The sequence below is a fragment of the Rattus norvegicus genome, chromosome 7 (assembly GCF_036323735.1).
Source record: "Rattus norvegicus strain BN/NHsdMcwi chromosome 7, GRCr8, whole genome shotgun sequence".
NCBI lineage: Eukaryota > Metazoa > Chordata > Mammalia > Rodentia > Muridae > Rattus > Rattus norvegicus.
The window spans coordinates 77,694,077-77,714,070 of record NC_086025.1 but is presented as its reverse complement, the minus strand read 5'-3'; the positions used below and the strand labels follow the sequence as shown (position 1 = coordinate 77,714,070).

The 19,994-nt window shown below is 36.7% G+C and overlaps 1 protein-coding gene across 3 annotated transcripts; it reads right to left on the bottom strand.

The window, feature by feature from the left end:
• Positions 1–505: 505 nt before the first annotated feature.
• On the bottom strand, positions 506–18,858 carry Ebag9 (estrogen receptor binding site associated antigen 9). Of its 3 annotated transcripts, none has more exons than XM_063263241.1 (7): positions 18,774–18,858; positions 13,470–13,567; positions 10,429–10,507; positions 9,589–9,747; positions 7,898–8,005; positions 4,599–4,690; positions 506–1,704 (listed from the first exon to the last, which is right to left on the bottom strand). In XM_063263241.1, the coding sequence occupies exons 1-7, from the start codon at positions 18,798–18,800 to the stop codon at positions 1,584–1,586; spliced, it is 684 nt and encodes a 227-aa protein (XP_063119311.1). In that variant the 5' UTR covers positions 18,801–18,858; the 3' UTR covers positions 506–1,583. The 3 variants fall into 3 exon arrangements, with proteins under 3 accessions (XP_063119311.1, XP_063119312.1, NP_001009665.1); XM_063263242.1 differs by lacking the exon at positions 18,774–18,858 and adding an exon at positions 18,072–18,253; NM_001009665.1 differs by lacking the exon at positions 18,774–18,858 and adding an exon at positions 18,264–18,458 and having other exon boundaries at positions 511–1,704.
• Between the last annotated feature and the right edge of the window lie 1,136 nt (positions 18,859–19,994).

Below are 19,994 nucleotides of genomic sequence, written 5' to 3'. Positions count from 1 at the left end.
AATTCTAAAGAATTCTACTTAATTGATTTAGAGTACTGAAGATACAATGAACAGAGAAATGGGGCTGGAGAGATATTTGGAGGTTAAAAGCACTGGCTGCTCTTCTAGGGGTCCTGAGTTCAATTCCCAGCAACCGCATGATGGCTCCTAACTATCTATAATGAGATCTTGTGCCCTCTTCTAGCCTGCAGATATACATGCAGTGAGAACATTGTATACATAATAAAAAATAAACACAGTAACGGACAGTGTGGTCTGGTGCTCAAAAACTCCTTCTACCATAGTTAAATTCAACTTAGCCTGAACGCATAAGCTAAATTTTTAAAGGTAACAATGCAAAGCTATTGATTTTGCTATGACATATTGCCTTAATTCAAATGTATTATGTATGGCCTATTCATTGTCTGTGACATCTTAAGGCCTCACAAAATGTTAATCCTAGGCACTAATTCTGCAGAAAACAAAACAGCTTTAAAAATCCCAAAGCCACAGAAAATCAGGTCAGTTATATTTCAATGGTGGAAAAATTTAATGTATTTTAAACTGTGAGATGTTGTTTTTCCCCATAAAATACAATATGCAATTATTTCTTTAAACAAATCAACCAGTATCACAAACAAAAATATGTATATCTTGGTTTGTAATCAATCAGTAATGTTATCTAGCTGAAAGAATGGGTACCCTGCATTATATTATGTAAGATTAAAAACAAAACAAAAACAAAACAGAGAAATTTTAAAGAATCACTTAAAACATCCATTAAAACTGAAGGCTTTCTGCATTTGAAAATGGCTTTTAAGGATGAACACTGTTAACATCTTGACATCTGTAATGAAAGGGAAAAGCTACTAATCCTAGTTCTTGTCACACGAAGTTGTCATTGCAGCTGATTTTCAACATTTATACATGCAATATATAAATTACAGCTCTGTATAACATTATAATACTGTTCAAAGGAAAATAAGGATATACAAAGTATTTGATAAATAAAATTATTGCATTTAATGTTATTTTCTTAAAAACCCAAATCATAATATTCCTTAATGTTGTACCAAACAATGCCAGTTCAAATTATAGAAAATGTATGTCAACAGTACCTGAAAACAAAATTAACAAGGGTATAAAGCCCTACCTACAGTTTATCTAATTTACATCAAGTGATCATGGAAACAAAGATTATTAAAATTATTTTATAATTATGCACAATGAACAAAAGCATAATAGATAGCAGAGTACTTTTCCACCATAAAATTATTTACACCCATTTATTCAGCTAGAAAAACTAGCTTGAGAGGTACTCGTCAGGTATATTCCTCGTGAAATAACTTCTCTACAGCAAACAATTGTCTTATATTTGGAACACTTTGAAGAAAATAATTGTCTCATTAATTTTATGTTTTGAGTCTTGATTACTAGTAGTTCAAGGTATTATGGGAGAATTCTGGTGTTCTGAATAGCTCAATAAACACACTGAGATCAAGCAGAGTGTGTGTTTTCTGAGAATACTGTCCCGTCCACAGGGATGCTCATGTGTAGGCTGTGGCCGACCTCTCCTGCTGGCCCGGGGCACGGCGAGGCGTGTGTTAGGAAAGCTTCACACCCATTTTGTTTTGTTCCTTCTTCAGCAGACGCTGTGCTTCCTTCTCCATTTTCTTCCTTTGTTGTTCTGCTGCTCTCTTCTCTCTGTCTGCAATTTTCTGCTGCCTAAAAAGAAAGATATTCATATCTTAACTTTTATAAAATATACACAGATAATTACAGGACGGGTGCCTTCTTAAAAATCAAGGAATAAATACTCAATGTCTTAATTTTCTCATTTCCTTGACAATTTCAAGGATTTCTCAAAAGGAGTATTTGTTTTCATCCTTAGAAGACATTTAACTTTATAAAGCAGAAATATTATCTTTACTGTACAAATGGCCAAAATGAGGTATGAAGCTAAGAGATTTGCCTAGCCATAGTATTAATATGTACGGGGAGTAGGAACCCACATTTTTTCTTCATATTATTTCCACAAAATTGTCTACGCTTCAATTCAGCCTCAATTTCTGTATATGTCAGGAAAATTATACAAAAAGTTTGATATTAGAATTATGTTATCATAATAGATTTGTTTAATCAGCTAAAGGATATTAAGAACACACTACAAGAAAAAATGGAATTTCAGACATATCTTCTACTCGGAACCAAGAAATTTAAAGAGTACCATCTGAGCAGTTCCATAAAGCATACTAGTAGGTATTTATCAATTTCATACTGTACCTGTCGCTGGTTTCTCCACAGACTAGAAATAAGAAAAACACTCTACCTTTACCAATTGGCTTGAATAGGAAGACTGGGCCTGGAATAATGACATAGGAGAAAGGGGAGAACCCCCATATTGGGGGCGAAAAAGTAACTCAAGAAGTAGGCAGGAAAGCATGGGTTAGCACTGAGCATGGAATGGCTACATCTAGTCTATACAGAACAATCCAGGCTGGACACCTAAATGAACATATGTTCAACTTAAAATTCATGAAAGTGATGTGTTAATGCATGATTATATATACAAATATATACATATATATATGTGTGTGTGTATATATATATATACATATATATATACTGGTTTTCAATAACAATTATGAATGCAAGGAGGTAGAGTTACAGATGACTAAAATCCCACAAAGGAGAAAAGTTTCTTTGTGGCAATACTCCAACTTTCACTATTAATTAATCAAGCTTAAGGAACGAAAGAAAACTTATTTTATACTAGTTATGCTCGAATTATTAGAAAATCTGAAATCTTTTACTGAAGCTTGAAAGAAACATTTAAAATGTAGGAGGAAAAATAATTATAAAGCAATTATAATTTGCCCATTCAGATTCAAGTCTTCAGTTCTAGAATCTTACTCCTTTGACTGATCACAGAACTAGAGTACAGAAAAACTTCTAAACTTAGAGAATTTGGAACACAATGCACTTTCATGAGACTCAGTGTCTTCCTAGAGGCAGTAATGAAACAAGTCTCCATGTCCCATTGACTGTACTTGTGCAGCAAACAGCATGAAGCTTGTATATTATTAACTAATAATTTCATTTAAATATACTGTCATAAAACATTGCTTTTATTTTTCTCTTATTAAGGTAACAAGAAATAGGATGGAAAAGGGAAGGTTTTAGAGTAACATTAAAATGCTCTGCTCACAGCTAAAAATTCCATAATACTATCATTAAGATTATTAGATTCTAATGAGCAGCTCTTTCCTTTACTCTTGTGCTTCATAAAATTAATAATTACAGTCCTCCAAATTTTCTAAAACATTCTCATTTTTGGACCAATTATTTATTAAAAATCAGAATATAAATGTCATTTTTGGTGACCCTTGCAACAGTGTTATTTACTTCACAATTAAAAAAAAATACTCTTTATTCCTGACTAAAGGGAGGCTAAATATGAAAAGTTCTTACAACTTCATTTTAAAAATGTGATTCCTCTCCTGTTTAAAAAGAAAAAAAAAAAAAGATATGCCAAAAACAAAATTTAAAGGAAAAAAACCAAAAGTTCTACATATTTAACTGCACCCTCTGCTGGTTATTCAAGGTTACTATAAATTTGCCATCAAAGATGAGAAAAAAATATAAGTCAGTTCCATTGTTAAGATAGCCAAAAAAAGGTAATTCATAGGGAAAAACCAATAAACTTCTATCACTGTATTTTGCTAGTTTTTTACATTTTATGTGTATATCTGTGCACCTACATGTACATTATGTGTATCATGTCTGTACAAGTGCCCACTGGGTCCAGAATGGGACATTGGATCCCCTGAACCTGATACAGCTCCTGAGAACAGAACCTGGGTCTTCTAGAAAAGAAGTGCTCTTACCCACCAAGCCTCCTCCCAGCCCCTTGCTATGTGACCTAAATGTATAAAGAGGCTAGGTACATTTACATGTGAGCTTGCATCAGAGGTAAGTCCCAGTTCTGCTTTTCAATCATTCTTCCTTTCCTTTTTTGACCAAACAGAGAAGTGCAAGAACTAAGTTAACTACTCATATAAACATAGAACGAACATCCAACAAACATGACTTTAAAACTACAGAATAACATTTACTTTTCTGTACAATGGGTTGTTAAGATGATCTACCTGTTTTATGGGACTTTTGTGGACACTAAAATTAAGATACATGTAGAAATTAAGGGTGCTTTATTAGCTACTTTCACTCAAATGTGAGGTTCTGACACTATTTTAAATTGTGAAACAATAAAAACAAAACTATCCCTTCTCACCTAGAATAGGATAAAATAGTGGCTCACATTTCACAGTAGGGTATTATGACTACTGTGTGGGATGTGTATGCAAATAAGTTTTGCCATTAAGATTATTTCTTTGATTCAAACAATATTTTAAATTCATAGTATCATAAAACAAGATATAAATCTGAAATTCCAAGGGAGTTTAAAGAGAACCAAGTTCAATAAGGTTAATACAGGTATATGGGGACAGACAGGATATTTGGCAGAGGAGACTTTCTTGACCGTAAATATAACAGGAAAGAACCCCGTTCTTTCTCACAAGATTTTTCACAAGGTGTGAAAGGATAAAATCATTCAATACCTCAGAACTTCTTCTGCTTGCCAGGCTGCATCTTCTTCCTCTTCCCATGCATTGCTATTTTCTTGCCATGTATCTAAGTCACCTAATTCTGACTACATTGAAAAATAAAGAAAAGTTAAGATAGTAAGGGCCATCATTTCTTTATATTAAAAAAAAAAAGAGGAACTTTAAATATCGAACTCAGAAATACCTGTTCCTTTCCTCTGGTTCCCTAGCTTCCATACCAATCAATCCCTATCCTTAGGCACAAAGGCTCTAGCCTCTCATTTGCCTAGGACGGCAAGTTTCACAATAATGCTATGATGTGTGACTTTCCCCAAGGGCTACAAAGGTTCTGTGTGATGTGCAATAGTGGCATGGCTCATGTCCCAACCAACTGCTGACTAGATTTGAGGTTGAGTTCCCAACAGAGACTGCATGCTTGGTACAGCAAACCTGAACAAATGTTCACAGGGAGGCCATAGACACTAGAAGGGGACAGTTACTGCTGCTGTTGTAAATAGACCTGCTGTGCTCATTAAAATACCTTTTAAAGATTTATGGTTATGCCTATAATTTGGTGCTGCTGACAGCTTTGGTCAGAGAAGCTTTTTTCAATTGGCTGTGGTTACCATAGACTTCTAAGTGGTCAAAATGACCAGAATCAGTGACTGCTGAATGCCTAACACTAAGAGGATATCTTTTTCAATATTTCCTGATTCTACTGCCAAGGCTCAAAAAACACTACAGATGAAACAGAAGTAATATAAGAGACTGAGGAATGGTTAAAGTATTGTGGAATGCAGTCTTCCCAGAATGGCATAGCAACTGCCCTCAAGAACTCACAACAGCTATGATTAGCTGCACAGACAGATTTGAACATGAATAATAGTTCCCAACATTGAAAGTTGCTTATGAGGCCTCTTCAACCCTTAGAGACCTACAGGCAATTAATGATAGCCAAATGGGAGTGGGGCAAGAAGACATTTTGTTCAGTGATGCAGGCACAGTGCAAATTACCCAGGCTCTTATAAAAATCCCAATTAAAACTCATTTACACACACACACACACACACACACACACACACACACGTGCATGCACAAACAAACACACAGGGGGGGAAAAGAGTAGGAGGTAGGGGAGGAAGAGAAAGAGACTGTGTACTGAGGAAGGACAGCTTTCTTCACATATCATATGTTTGTGGTTTCCACTTACTTAGTTTGGACTAAACAAGAATAAATACTTTGTTTGTTTGTTTCTGTCTCTTTTCAGTATGACAAATAGGAGCAAAAAGGAAAGAAAGACTAGGGATTGATCTCAGAATTACTGCTAATGTCTGACTGGAGTAGTCTGTTCTGCCCTAAGTTTAAAAGTAGCACAGCACACTCCAGGTAAGCATATGAAATGTAAGGGCATTCTCAATGGCACTTTCTGTTTTCATTCTATACAGACATAATAAACCAGGCAAAACTCATGAAAATGGTACTGTATTTTTAACTAAACTTCTAAAAAAAGAGAAAAGGTCACAAGATATTATTAGGCTCTATGTTTCTTGTTGGGAGTCTTCCACTTAAATTACTTGCCCATGTTCCTACTAAAATTTGACATAAGACATTAGAGATTTAAGATTATATACATACACACACACACACACACACACACACACACACACACACACACACATACCATTAAATACAGTAATTTCTTTAGTAAAAATGGCTTTCCAAGGATAAGAACACAAACCAAAGACAAGATCGGTAGGTGCGCATACATAAACACTGACTACATCTGCACGTGCAGAGGCAGCGTCAGTAGGTGAAGTGCTCGCTGTGCAAGCATGAGGACCTGAGTTTGAAACTTCAGCATCCATGTACAACCCTGGGCACAGTGCACTTGTGTGTAATTCCAGTGCTACCAAGTAAGACAGGAAGATCTGAGGTGTACTGTCCATCCAGTCTAACAGCGTTGAGTTCTAGGTTCAGAGATAGACTTATTCTCAAAAATAAAGTGGAAAGTCACAGAGAAAATACTCAGCATTAATTTCACCTCTACATACATGGATTTATGTATATATGCACACACACACACACACACACACACACACACACACATATACACACACCCTTCAATACATCAAAAACATCCAAACCAAGCCAACAACAAATTGTAAAGGTATAAAAGATGACACAAAAAGTTGATATTTGTAGTATAAAGAATTCAGGATAAAAGTAGAATATTCAATTTGAAAAACACTGAAAACCTATAGGCACTGATTAATGGTAATTGGGGGAGAAACATTTTCTTCAGTAGTGCAGCCACTGGTAATATGTTAATGCTCCCATAAATTGCCACTATAAATAACCCTTAGTCAAGCCCTCCATAATAAAATGTACTAGGTCATTAAAAAAAAAAAAAACAATGAACATGGAACTTCTATAATGTTATATTTTCACAGCACCATGTGTTACTAATGTTTCTAATTGTGCACAATAACTTAATGCTGTCTCAACACTATGGTCAATCCCTTCCTCTTCCCATACCTTGGAAAGTCAGTACTGCCATAAGAAAATCCACACACGAGTGCATGGTAAGGAACAAGGACTTCCTGCAAACCGTTCAAGGTGAACACACAAGTCCTACTGAACCTACAAGTCTGCACCTCACTCCGGCCTCAATGCTAGACTGTTTATAAACTCAACAGAAACCTGACAGAGAACAGCCCAATTCAGTCACCCTCAGAGTCACCTTAGACACAGAAACTCTGAGATAATAAATGTTCCTTGTTATCTCAACCCATTTTATTTAGGGTTTATAACTGTTAGCGAGTGTAATCAATTACTCAAAGCACTCTGAGGCCTGAAAAGGCATCTGGATAACTGTGGGAGCTTTGTTTCCATTTTGGTTGACCAAGCTTCCTGGCCCCTTCTGATATACTCCCTCGGTGTTGGGAACCACAGCTTTTTGTTCTCTTCACCACTTTTGCCTTTATAGTTTCAGTTAAGTCTAATTCATCTTAAATTACATCACGCTTTAAATGTAAACTTACTCCACAATGAAAACAATTCATAAGTCAAAACTTAGCTTAATCATTTTGGAGGTAAATCCTCAAAATTCTAATTTCTAAATGTCGTCAACTTTGTGTCTCTATCTTGTCTGTGTACAATAGTGCCCTGACCGTAAGTGTCCAACAGTTTTTAATCTTTAAGGCGTTAGGTTGGTAAAGCTATAGATCAAGTGCTCATGAACTTTTAAATCTGTTCCTCGATTTTTCTCTTCTTAAGAAAAAAAATCTTTCTCTAGATCTCATTAACACACTTACAGACTGATGAATAAAAGGCATATCTTGTGTAGCTGCCAATCTACTGGAAAAACCTGTGCTACCATCTGGGACACCAAAACTCAATGGTTCTCTCTTCTTAATGACAATCTGAAAGATAAATCACAACAGGATTAAAAGGATACTTACACAAAACTACATGAAAATATTTGATTGAGGTATTTGGTAATGGCTTAAATTGTGATTTCTTCTTTAAAATGTACAATGTAGTTAAGAATTAAAAATTCCCGTGCAATTGTAAATAAATCCTCCAAATTCTAATTTCTAAATATCATCACCTTTCTGTCTCTGTGTTTTGTGTATAATGGTACATAAACTGTATCACATTTTAAAAATTCTTCTTCTTTCTATTTTACAAAGGTTCCTAAAATATAATGAGGTGCCTTTAGTTACTAAACTAAATACTATAACATGGATAAAATGTCCTATCAGAAGCATATCTAGCATCTTTACCTTGTAGGATTTATCTATAAATGCTAAGTCTTTCTGGCTAATAGTATTAAAATACATTTACTTGATATATTATAAATTTCACAAAAACCACCATCAACCTAAATTAATGCAATAAGGCACCATATAATATATTAAATTCCAGAGATATGTTATTAGAACATAATATATACGTCAACTGAGAAACTTATGAGTTCCCTTCCTTTTCAGTACTTACATATCTGAACAACATAATTTTAAAAAGAATGAAAGTATAGATGTAGCTGAAACTAAGAAAAAAGTGCCAAGTAAATACATCAGGCATGTGGAAAAAATAATACCTCATGTTATATAAAATATGTGTATCTATATGGACATGTATATACAAATACACATAGAATGTTTTCTGTGTTTGAATAATTAATGTAATGCTCAGTATGATTTTATGAAGTAGGAGAGTTAAAACAGAATCACATTACAGTATTATGAGACAAGCAGAATTAACTCTTGGTTTATTATAGTATAATGTGAATGAGCAATATGTATAAGTGGTATGAAGAAACAGCAATATGTAATATACAAACAAGCTGAAAAAGTCCAAGCAGAAAGTTACTGAGTGACTGCTTCTGGGAAGTAAAATTAGCTAGTGAGTGGTAAGACAAATTAGTCATATTTTATTATAAGTCCTTCAATATTCTTCTATTTTAAACACACACATTATCTTCATAAAAAGACAGGAATGGAGTCATTGTGCTCTTTCCAATATCTCTAAGTGAGTTCACTGTCAACTGAACAGGAAGTGAAGTAAATAGCTAACACACTCACAATACTAAAGCTCATCACGACTTCACAGTATCTTACCACAGACTGGTTGCACTAGCTCTATTTGGTAATATAATGGAAATTATCCATTTATAGACATCACCGAACATGGAACCTGTTAAAACTTTTCCTTTATTGGCTTAAGCTTCCCACAGCAGAAACTAACTCTTACTATCTGAAATCCAATAGAATTTTTGCAAATGCTTAATTATGTTAAAAAACTTGGGAATACACCAAGGTATTAAGTTGAGGTCCTAGTCATTTTAATGCATAAAATTCTTGTTTACTATGACAGAGAGCAAAAATAGTCATAGGCTTTTTTAAAAATAGGCTTTCTAGAAAATACAAATTATACTGTCTAGTTTTAACTACTAGAATCTAAAAAGTATTTTACTCTCCAAAAGCACAAAACTTCAACATACTTTCTGCGTTTTCCGTATAGTTGGTGTCATGTCCTTGAAATAGTCAGGCTCCAGTTGTTCCAAAGAGTTCTGCTGCGCTGCTGCATTCCCAGTCCCTCCTTCAATCTTCACACTTGTGGGTGCATCTTCATCCCAGGAAGTCCACTCCTCCACGTCTGTCTACATATGATGATCCAAGTGTCAGTCACAAAATGGCAACCTAATGCTCATCGCAGTGTTAGTTAGAAAAACAGGCTTCCGAACTTTCGAACTTTTCAAGTATAGGCTATATGCAATTCAAACTACATATCAAAACTTTGTGAAGCAAATGCTTTTAAAAACTAAACTAGCATAATATGTACAGCCCATACGTGGTGGACTGGAACTTTCCACTTATGCCTAACCAAACTGATTACCTGACAAAAAAAAATCTGAAAAAAAAAGTATCAACATTCTCCACAAGTCTCAAAATAATTGTCCAAGAAAAAAGCCAGAATTTTCAATGTGTAAGGAATCTATGAATATCAATTCACATGGAAACTTAATTACAAAATGCCAATCCCAAGATGATATAAATGTAGGCTATACCTAAAAGTTTAAAATATCAAATGTTCCATAAAAGTAATGGCACACACGAAACCAGTGGGGGAAAATTAGATATTAAAAAAGAAATAGAGCAGAATAATTACATTACATCATATTATATTATAATAAAGGAAAGAATATATGTGTGTGTGAATGACTGAGTAAAAGGTATAGAACAAATAAGAAAAATCAATGAGAATCCTGACCACCAAATTATTTTGATGCAGTGTAGTTTGAAAAGCTATATTCTGGAGCACATGCTCCTTTATAAACTACCTGCTTAGGGACAGACGAATAATCAACTGTGGTGGGCAAAGTTATTTGGTCTCCACTTAATTTCCTTCCTCTGCCAGATCTGAAAGAAACAGGAAATATTTCAAGAACCATCAACACAAGCAAGAGTAAAAAGCATTTAGACAGTAATTTACGCAGAAGATGGGACTTTCTACTTCTGTAATCATTGTTTTAGATAATAACTGCTCAGAAAGTATGATGATAAAGTATAACCCAGCAACCTGGTCAAGGTTTCCAAAATCTCATGCAATATAGCTGCTCTTTGGTTAGCATTCAGAATTATACACAAAATTGCAGGACTCACAATGAATCAAAAGCCGAACACAAAGCACGCTTTTCAGAGCCCTGTGTTCCACAAGTGCTTCTGGTTCTGTAGGGGAAGCTCTACACTACTTTAACCAGGGAGGGGTGGTTTATGTGTTAAGGGTTTATTAGTAAAATTAACTATTCAACTATTTAAAAGTTTGAAAGTCAACTGGCCAAACTAAAGCAACTGATTTCAAGGATATACAGGAAAATGATAATCAGGATATAATATAACTCAGTTGTTAACATGAACTATGCAATCTATGTAACCCTGGTTTTCAAAGTTACTTTACCAAGTCTAATCAGAATTACCCAACTCCTTAGCTACAGTATTCTTATCTGTAAACTAGATAGCAGCACTTACATCTCTAAGATTCTCTAAAGGATTTAAATAAGAGACATACTTAAAGCAACTAGAACAACATTGGCTACATAGCAAGACATTAAAACACTTAGCTATTAAAAGTCACCAATCTGAAACTCATTCCCTTAGAGCTACTTGCTAAAGCAGTTGTTTATGACAAATTCAGAAGTTGTATTTTACTCAAGTTAAAGATAAAGAAAAAAGCATTAGGGTTTACTACAAAAGTATGGAATTTTAGAACACATAATCCAGGTTAGTTTTGACACCTAAGACAAGTTTATCCCAATAAACTTGTTTTCTTTACACGGATATACACAGTACATCCTAAATATACTGACACTGTCAACAGAACTCACAGTGACAACAAAGTTCTTCATATGAAATCAAATACCATTCTGTATTCTTAAACTAATCTACACTGACCAGAAGTTGAGAAACTACAAACGCATCAAGACACCATGCTCCATGACTATTGTTAAAGATGTTGTTCACCTCTCTTTGATACTACTACTCACCCCCATCCTACTTTCCCTACTAAATGTCTGATTTCTTCTTTATTCGTTTTGTACCCCACAATTCAATCATCAAGGGAAATTTCAACAGTCAACGACATGTTCCATGTCTCTTGACTTCTCCTCTAACAGTGATCACTTCTACTCCACTTCATTTCATACGTGCTAAGCTCTGAGTAGGATTAGCCTAGCATTGGCTGTAACTTTTAATGTTACTCACTGAAAGGATAGCTGATTACCATTTACACCCTCTTTTCCACCCTCACTTACACCTTATCTTAAATGTATCACCAACTTTCCCTGGGAATATTTAGGTCAAATGAAATACCTAACAGTCTGATAGTTCCACAGATTGATTTTTTTTTTTGAGAGACAGTATCTCTTTATATAGTTCTAGATGGCTATGTCTCAGAAATTCACCTGCCTCTGCCTTCCAAATGTTTAAATTAAAGACATGCCCCACTACAGCTTGCTTCACTTCCAATGATTAAGCTGTTAGGCCCAAACGATTTAGTAGTGATACATATCCTACGTCCTTGGTAGTTAGTCGAAAAGCTGAATACCCGTGTATCTTTTTCCCTCTCTAATTTCCTTCAGAAAGCTGAAAAAGGAGAATTGTAACTTTCAGGGCAGACTACGCTACACAGAAATACAGAGGCCAGCCTGAGAACCACAGCAAAATCCAGTTTCAAAACAGAAAAACCAAAACAACAAAATCAGAAGGCAGAAAATAAAAATTACTCTTTTTATTTGGAGTAAAATACAGCTGAAATATGTGCACCTTTTGGACACTGCACAGCTTTCAACTCTTGAAATCAGACTGAATTCCATCACTCTCATTTTTTGTTCAGCATTAATTTTGATGGCATAATTTCTTTAAATTACAACCTAAGAACCTAGCTTTGTAAAGATACGTTACCAAAAAGAAAAATAAAATAAAATAAGATAAAGCTGTAGGCCCTACTGCAGCAAACATGACCTCCCTGAAATAGGATTCCATCAGTGCTCAAGAGCTGCTGGCCCCTGCAGCCCTGCTGGAAATGGTTAAAAGACCACACTTCTGAATTTCATGATAAGTCCTGAGGCACCTCAGCCGATGAGAAGCCATAGCTAGGGTATGGCCCTGTGGTAAGACAAAAGGAATTGGAATCTAAGGATAAAGAAATGAAGCCAAATAATTTATTCTGGTCAATGAGCACAAAAATTAATTTTACTTATAATTTCTCTGTTGAAAGTTTGAAAATACATCTTTGTTTTCTGTGTCTGTATATTTCCCCATGTATGTCTGTGCACCATGTGCATACCTGCTACCTGCAGAGGCCAGAAGAGGGAATTAGATCTCATGGAACTGGAGTTTAAAGGGCTGTGAGCTGCCATGTGGATGGTTGGAACAGAGTCCAGAGTCTCTGCAATAGCAGCAAGTGCTTTTAAGCACTGCCATCACTCCAGCTCCGTCTGTTGAAAGTTTTAAAAATAACTATAAAGGTAGTATTCATATGAAAATATACATAGGAACACCTATGCTTTGCCTAACCACTTTTAAACATCCCAATAAAGAATACATAGCATCTGTGGTGGTGGTAATATTTAATGTTAATCTGCTTCTTTCTGAAATCTTATAGGACTAATCATTTAATATATTTAAATGGAAGATGTAAAAATCTGAAAAATCAAAACCACTGACTTTCTTTCTAGTTCTGAGAAACTTTTTAAACAGCATAGAGAACAATGAATATTATGAACAGGACATCTAGTTTTTAAAAGTTTCCATGCCTTTTGAAGTTAAGAGTAATGCAAACCAATGAGACAAATAGGTCAGTTCAAATGCAGAAATCATTTACCTGCATATTAATCTCTTTAGGAACGACAACACTGTTGCTAGGCAGGTACAAACTTTAAATAACCGAAACTGAGTGATGGCCATGGTGAAAACCAGAACCTGTGGGGAAGGCACACGCACACAGAAACAATGTATTAGACACATTTCTGGAACATACTCTTCTTTTTAATCCTAGAAAAGTCCTTAAGGCACTAAGAGAAAGCTGGCATTCATACTGTTCTCTAAAACTATAACAGTAAATTATAATACAATGTAAATCACATGAACTTTTTAAGAAAGTAAGTTTTCAAAGTATTTTTAATAGTTGTGAGGAAGAATTTTCTTCAGAGTCTCTGAAAAATGTTTTGCCTCAATTAGTACAAATTTACTTATAATTAAAAAACTCAAAAAGCATATAGTAGTGTATATTAATCCTTTCTATATCTTTTACAATTTGATTAATTTCAATGTAGCACAACTGAAAGCATTTTCTTTATATATATTTTATATATTTTCATTATGTCTATTTTACAAATGGAGAAACTGAACTAAGGAAAATCAACATGTTCAAAACATAGGTACTAAGTTTAAAAAAATGATAAAACCCATCTAAATCACATTTGCAAATCTGGTGATCTGCTCAAAGAAACAGCAATGCTTGGGCCTACACTTAGTAAGTCCTTTAGCAGATCTCTGAGGAATAAGGCCAAATCACAGGCAACAATAACTTCCCAGTTTTTAAAAATAGTTCATAATACAGTATTTTCAACTAAATGAAGCAGGTTAAAAATTAAACAGTAAAAAGTAGTAATCATCTATAATGATGGGATGGGAAATATAAACACATTAGGAAACTGATCTATTCCTCATCCTGAGGTAACAATACTATTTACTTTGCTGTATACATTATTTATATATTATATAAAAGTTCAACTCACAACCAAACAGTAAAGGAAGAGAAGAAAACAAGAAAGTTAAAAACAAAACAAAACAAAAACCACACTAACAGTGACAGTCCTTGACCTTGATCATCCTGTAGTCACTAACTGGCAGTTTCTTCTGAGGAAAAACAGTTAGCGCTTTCTGTTTCTAGGATTAAGAGAGGGACAGACTATAAAGGTACAATGTCAAGTTCCACAAGACTCCCTTAGCAATACTCAGGTATTTTGTGCATATCAAGACTTTCTTTTTTTATTAGTTTACTTATCCACTTTACATCCTGCTCACTGCCCATTCCCAGTCAATATTCCCATAATCCTTCCTCTATTCCCCTCTCTTCTCCTCTACTGTGGCACATCAAGCCCTTCCAGACTACGTGCACCCTCTCCCACTGAGGCCTGACGAGGCAGCCCAGCTAGAGGAACATAACTCGTGTACAGACAACAGCTTTTGGGATACAATCCCCTCACGTTTGTCAGGACCCACAGGAAGACCAAGCTGCAAGCAGGGCAAAGGCAGAGGCTCAACCACCACTCAACGGCTGGCTATCTTAACGGAATGAGTTACTCCATGTCTAAGGCTGGAGGTGGCTCTGAGAGGGGACCAAAGAAGAGGAATCAAAAGCACACTAACAATTTCCTCCTTCAAGTAATGTAAATGACAAATATATCGCCAAGGTGGTTTACTTGATTTTAAAAATGTAACAAAGCTGACTCTCTCACAGTATCATAGATACTTCTTGAAGCAATAGTTTCCTTTTTTTGAATTTTCTTTTCTTTTCTTAGGAATATTTTCTTAATTCCAGTGTTTTTCTACTGAGGTTAACATTTTCTATTTTATACTAATAAAATATACATAATACCTATATACTGAACCTCCCCTAAACAATACTTCTCTAGAAGATTTTTAACCTGGTATTACCATTTGCAAAGTAAAACTTGAAAGAAATGATTCATTCCTCCCTATAAGTAGAATGAACTGAACTAATAAAATGATGAATTGAGTCTTTAAAGCTGATTTGTTAAAAGTAACTGTCAACAAAATGAAAAGGGATTTTCCAAAGGAGAAGTTTGAGTACTGCGTTCATGCCCTCCACAGGACCATTGTCTTGGACAAAATAAACTAGAGTCTGAAAGGTAAAGATAGCATTTTTTCCCCTCATTTGTAAAAGCTAGATTTCCAAAACAATACGTGAAAATAGATAGGGTACTGTTGGACAAGAAGAAAAGGACCAGAGAAGAACAAGAAACAAACAGTAATGGGAGGGAGGGGAGAGCAAATTCCATTATCTAGAGAAATGAAATATAATGGAACCCAGTATTTGTACAGTATACACAAATACATGCTAATGAAAATTCTAAGCAAACTTTCAAAAATATAATAAATTTTCAGAAACAAAATATAAAAGGTAGCTAGTAGACTCGTGGCATATAGCACTGGGAAAGAAAGTGCAGCCAGAGATACTTCAGCAAGATTTTTTTTGACAAAAAACAAACACATGTAATATTTTGGGAATGTGCAGAGGGTTTAATGTTAGGCTAAGAATGAAATTTCATTTAGAGCCTTGGCAGCTACAGTCATTTCCTTCTCAAATATCCTTAAGTATCATTCATTACTCAAGAAGTACCTTTCACCTTGAATGACTCCAACGAAAAGTAGAAAATTTCAAGATTAAGTGGAAAACCAGAGAGCCAGATTATTACTGGTAACAGAGGCCCCCATAGCAATTAATATCTGAATTTTGTGATAAATCTGGTTCTGTAATTAACGAAGCCCAAAATTCACTGACCATCTCCTATGAATCAAGCACTATCTAAACAGTAACTAACTGAATCCACAAAACTGTCATCGATTCATGTAACAGCAGCAGAGTAATCACAAGTCCCCATGCTCCTACAACTGCTTGCATTCAAACCTACATCCATTTAATCTGAAAGCCAAGGAAACCTAGTCAGGAACATTCTAAGCAATCAGGAAGGTATAACGTCTAAGCAGTTCCACTAACATGGGGAAAATGTAGCCAAACTATTAAAGCAATACTTTGTCGATTACAGTGATTTGTAAATAAATTTTACTCAGGACTTGTACCTAATGCTGCAGTTCAGTAGAATGAACATATTAGCACCTACTATGTAACATATGCTGCACTGATGCTGGGAAACACTGCCCTGCACAGAGAAACCCTCTGCTATTCAATAACTGTCTTGAGTTTCTCACGTTTGCTTTTAGTGGAAGGCAAAAGAGCCTAGAAGGACCCCACCAGTTGGCTTAGTTTGTTATCTCTAAATCTTAGCCAATGACAGCATTTAGATGCCCAAATATTTCTTGAATTAAAAATTAAAAACGTATTATTCCTTGGGCCTTTAAAATGTTCAGGATTTAGTTCAATAGTTTCACCATTCCCATTTAACAGATAAGACCCGTGAATGGTCTGAGTAATTTAAACAGGTTAAATCAGGAGTGGGTGGAGGAGGAGAATCCTAAAGCCAGGCTCTCTCTCTGGACAGATTATGTTTAAATGATTTTTATTGTATACATATCACTACAGTCTGACTTCTAAAATATCCTATAGATTCTCAATTAGGAAGACACCTATTTAGGGCTACTTTGCAATTTGGGTACTTTAAAATGCTTTCTAGAACTTGGCAATATTGAAATAACCTACTAAAATACTCGAATTAAAAAAAAAAGTCCTTAAAATGACTAACAAAATGCAGAAACGTTATGCCAGAGGAATAATTCTAATGAAATGACATCTCCAATTAAGCAATAGGTAAGCTCTGTTGTGACAACTAAGAAAGATTTCCCTATAAGTGGGAGGAGGGCAGAAAGAAAACGAATCCTGCATGATGTAGTCAATCTCTCCTTGTGCTCAGTTAATTTCTTCACATCCTAAAGTATACACCAATTAAACTAAATTCCTTTAAGGGGATACTCACTAAACCAGTCATCTAATGCTGTCCTAAACCTTTTCATTTCTAAGTCTTTCCATACAATTACTTGAAAGTCCTACGACCTACCATAGCACAGAATACACTCAAAATTAAGTCTGTAACTCACTAAAGTTAAATATCATAAAGCTCCCAAATAAAAATCTACCTGAACTCAAACACGAAAAAGAAAGGGTCAACACCAGAGACTAGTAAGCAGAAACAAGTGCAGTTTTGGAAAGCTGGTGGTAAAAAAACCTAACATTCTGTACCATCAGGCCTTCAAATCTGACGGTTACCGAGGAGAGTTAAGGTCTTCTGAATGACTCGACGGAGCGACTCATAACTAAAATAATTTTCACTTTGAGATTACCCACCTAGAACTTGGTGTCGAAAAAAAATCATACCCACTGCACAGATGAGCAAAACAACACACACGCGAGCTTTCTGGTTACGCAATCCCACGCCCCGTGGCAGGCGTCAAGTGAGGCGCTCTAAACTGCTGAAGGTGGGAGCCGGGTGGGCTGGGATTTGGATGTCGGGCAGATCGGCCCCCAGAAGTGCAAGGCCCGTAGAGGGAGGGCAGGAAAGTGGCACATTGCCCTTTGGGAAGACGGAACGTGGGGCTTTTCCGGGTCGGCAGCTCACAGGCGGGTCTCCCGTGCGTGAGCGCAGCATAGCTAGGGGACAGGGACAAGCCGGTTCCTAGCCACGTTGGGCTCTCCCCACAGGTCACCCTGACCCGGAAACAGTACCCCTGAGTGGTGGCCCAGCAAGTGGGAGGTCGAGGTAGAGGGCCGAAGAGGAAGGCGGGAGGGCAGGAAGTACGGGGCGACCCAGAGGGTGACGAGGAAGCGCGGCCACCAGCCGCAGGCCAGACCCAGGTCAGGAGGCGGGTGGGTAGAGAAAAAGCCCCTCGCGGGCGCGCGCAGGCCGCACACACTCACCTGCCCCTCCCCCTCCCCGCCCGCCCGGCGGAGGCTCCGAGCTGCCGCGAGCCACGCGCGCTCACGAGGCGCGTGCGCGCACAGCCGCTGTCTGCCTCGAGCTCGCTCTCAGCCAGCTCAGTCCCTGCTCCGCTCATTCAAAGCCGGGCGCGCGCTCCGTCGCAGCCGCCGTTGCCGCCGCGCAGCCGCCATGGCCGCCCCTTCTCCCAAAACCCGCCCGGACCCCGCCCTAGCTCCTCCCGACCCCGCCCATTTCCCCGCCCAAACCCTGTTTCCAGGCCCTTGCTTCCGCATCCCTGTATCTCGTACTTCTGGCCCAATAGAGGATAGATACGTCATTGACGTGCAAGCCGCAAGCCAATGACTGCACAGGGGCGTGGTTAGTCGCGACAGTGCTAGTGCTTAGGCCTTTTGTTAATAGTGTGGTTGTTGGTTGAGTTTTTTTGTCCTGGAGCGTTTGGGCTCCCGCCAAGTTGTTCTCCTTTCCTTCCTTGTAGAGGAGTGTCTCACCTGTGACCAAGTCTCATTCTGTTTCATCTTTAAACCTGTCTGCTAGATGGAGCCAAGGCGAAGCTGCATGTGAATTGTGAAACTTCGGAGAAAGCCCCTCTGTCTCAGAATGATTTGGGTGTGACTAGGACAGACCCCAATTATTGCAGCACCTGAGACGTTTAGACCTCTCTTCCAGAATTTATCCTGATCTGCTTAAATTTTAGTTTAGTGTTTAATTGAAAGTAAGGGGTGATGTTTCCTCTAAGACCTTATTTCCTGCATCAGGAGCTAGCCATTTTACCAAGCTCTTGTCTTTTTTGTGGTTCTCTCTTGGAATCAGATACTTTTCTGCTGTTTGATTGGCCTTTTGTTTTGATTTTTCACTGTACATGTTACTTTGTTCCATAAAAGTACTTATACTTAAGGATACATTGTACCTTGAACAGATGCCCCTCCTACGCCCTTTTTTCCTCCCACCTCCCATAGGCCCTTGTTCTTGTAGACACGTTCACTTCTGCATACACAAATATATTCATTTCGTGTTTGTTTTTTCTATCTTGGATCCTTGTAAAAATCTCGAGTTTACTACTCTGTTGGATTAAGAACACTTAAGAAGCCACTGTTAGGAAGTGGCTGGGAAGGGAATGTGTGTACATATATTTATGTTTATGATATATCCAAAAGCTTAAAGCAGTTTTTTTTTCCAAATTCTTGCTCAGCTTGCCTTTCCTTTCTATACCTTTACCTTTTTAAGATTTCAACTGCTGCTGTTCTCTCACCATGATTCATCTGTGTATCCATGTAACCTGAAATAGTCTTCACCCACCCTCTTCACTGCAATCTGCTCCATGTTTTTATTACTATTTTATTGTCTTTTTATTTTCTTTGAGAAAGGTTCTTGCAATTCTGAAACTGAAGCCCCTCCTGCCCGAGCTTCTACAATATTCTGAGATTACGGGTGTACTCCGCTAATCCAAGACAGCAATTGAGTATTCTTACCTGCAGTGAGGAAAAAAAGTAAATTTAGGATTTCTTCTCTGGTTACCTGCAATGCTTTCAGTGTAGTCAGGCACATATCAAGCAATCACAGATAATAGCCATTCAACTATTACAAAGATGCAGCATTTTTAGTAACTACACCTCCGCACACCAATAAATAAATGAATAAATCTCCTGAAGTCCCCTACACAGATATTATAACTGTAATCTCTTGTATTGTTCAAATTCCAATAATCTATA

Coding starts and splice junctions, on each gene's coding strand:
- Ebag9 (XM_063263241.1), bottom strand. CDS start 18,800: ATGAAACAGAATGAGACTTGGTCACAG. Junction 10,508..13,469: donor CTAAAGAGATTAATATGCAG/GTAAATGATTTC, acceptor TGTTTCTTTCAG/ATCTGGCAGAGGAAGGAAAT. Junction 8,006..9,588: donor CTATACGGAAAACGCAGAAA/GTATGTTGAAGT, acceptor TTTATCTTTCAG/ATTGTCATTAAGAAGAGAGA.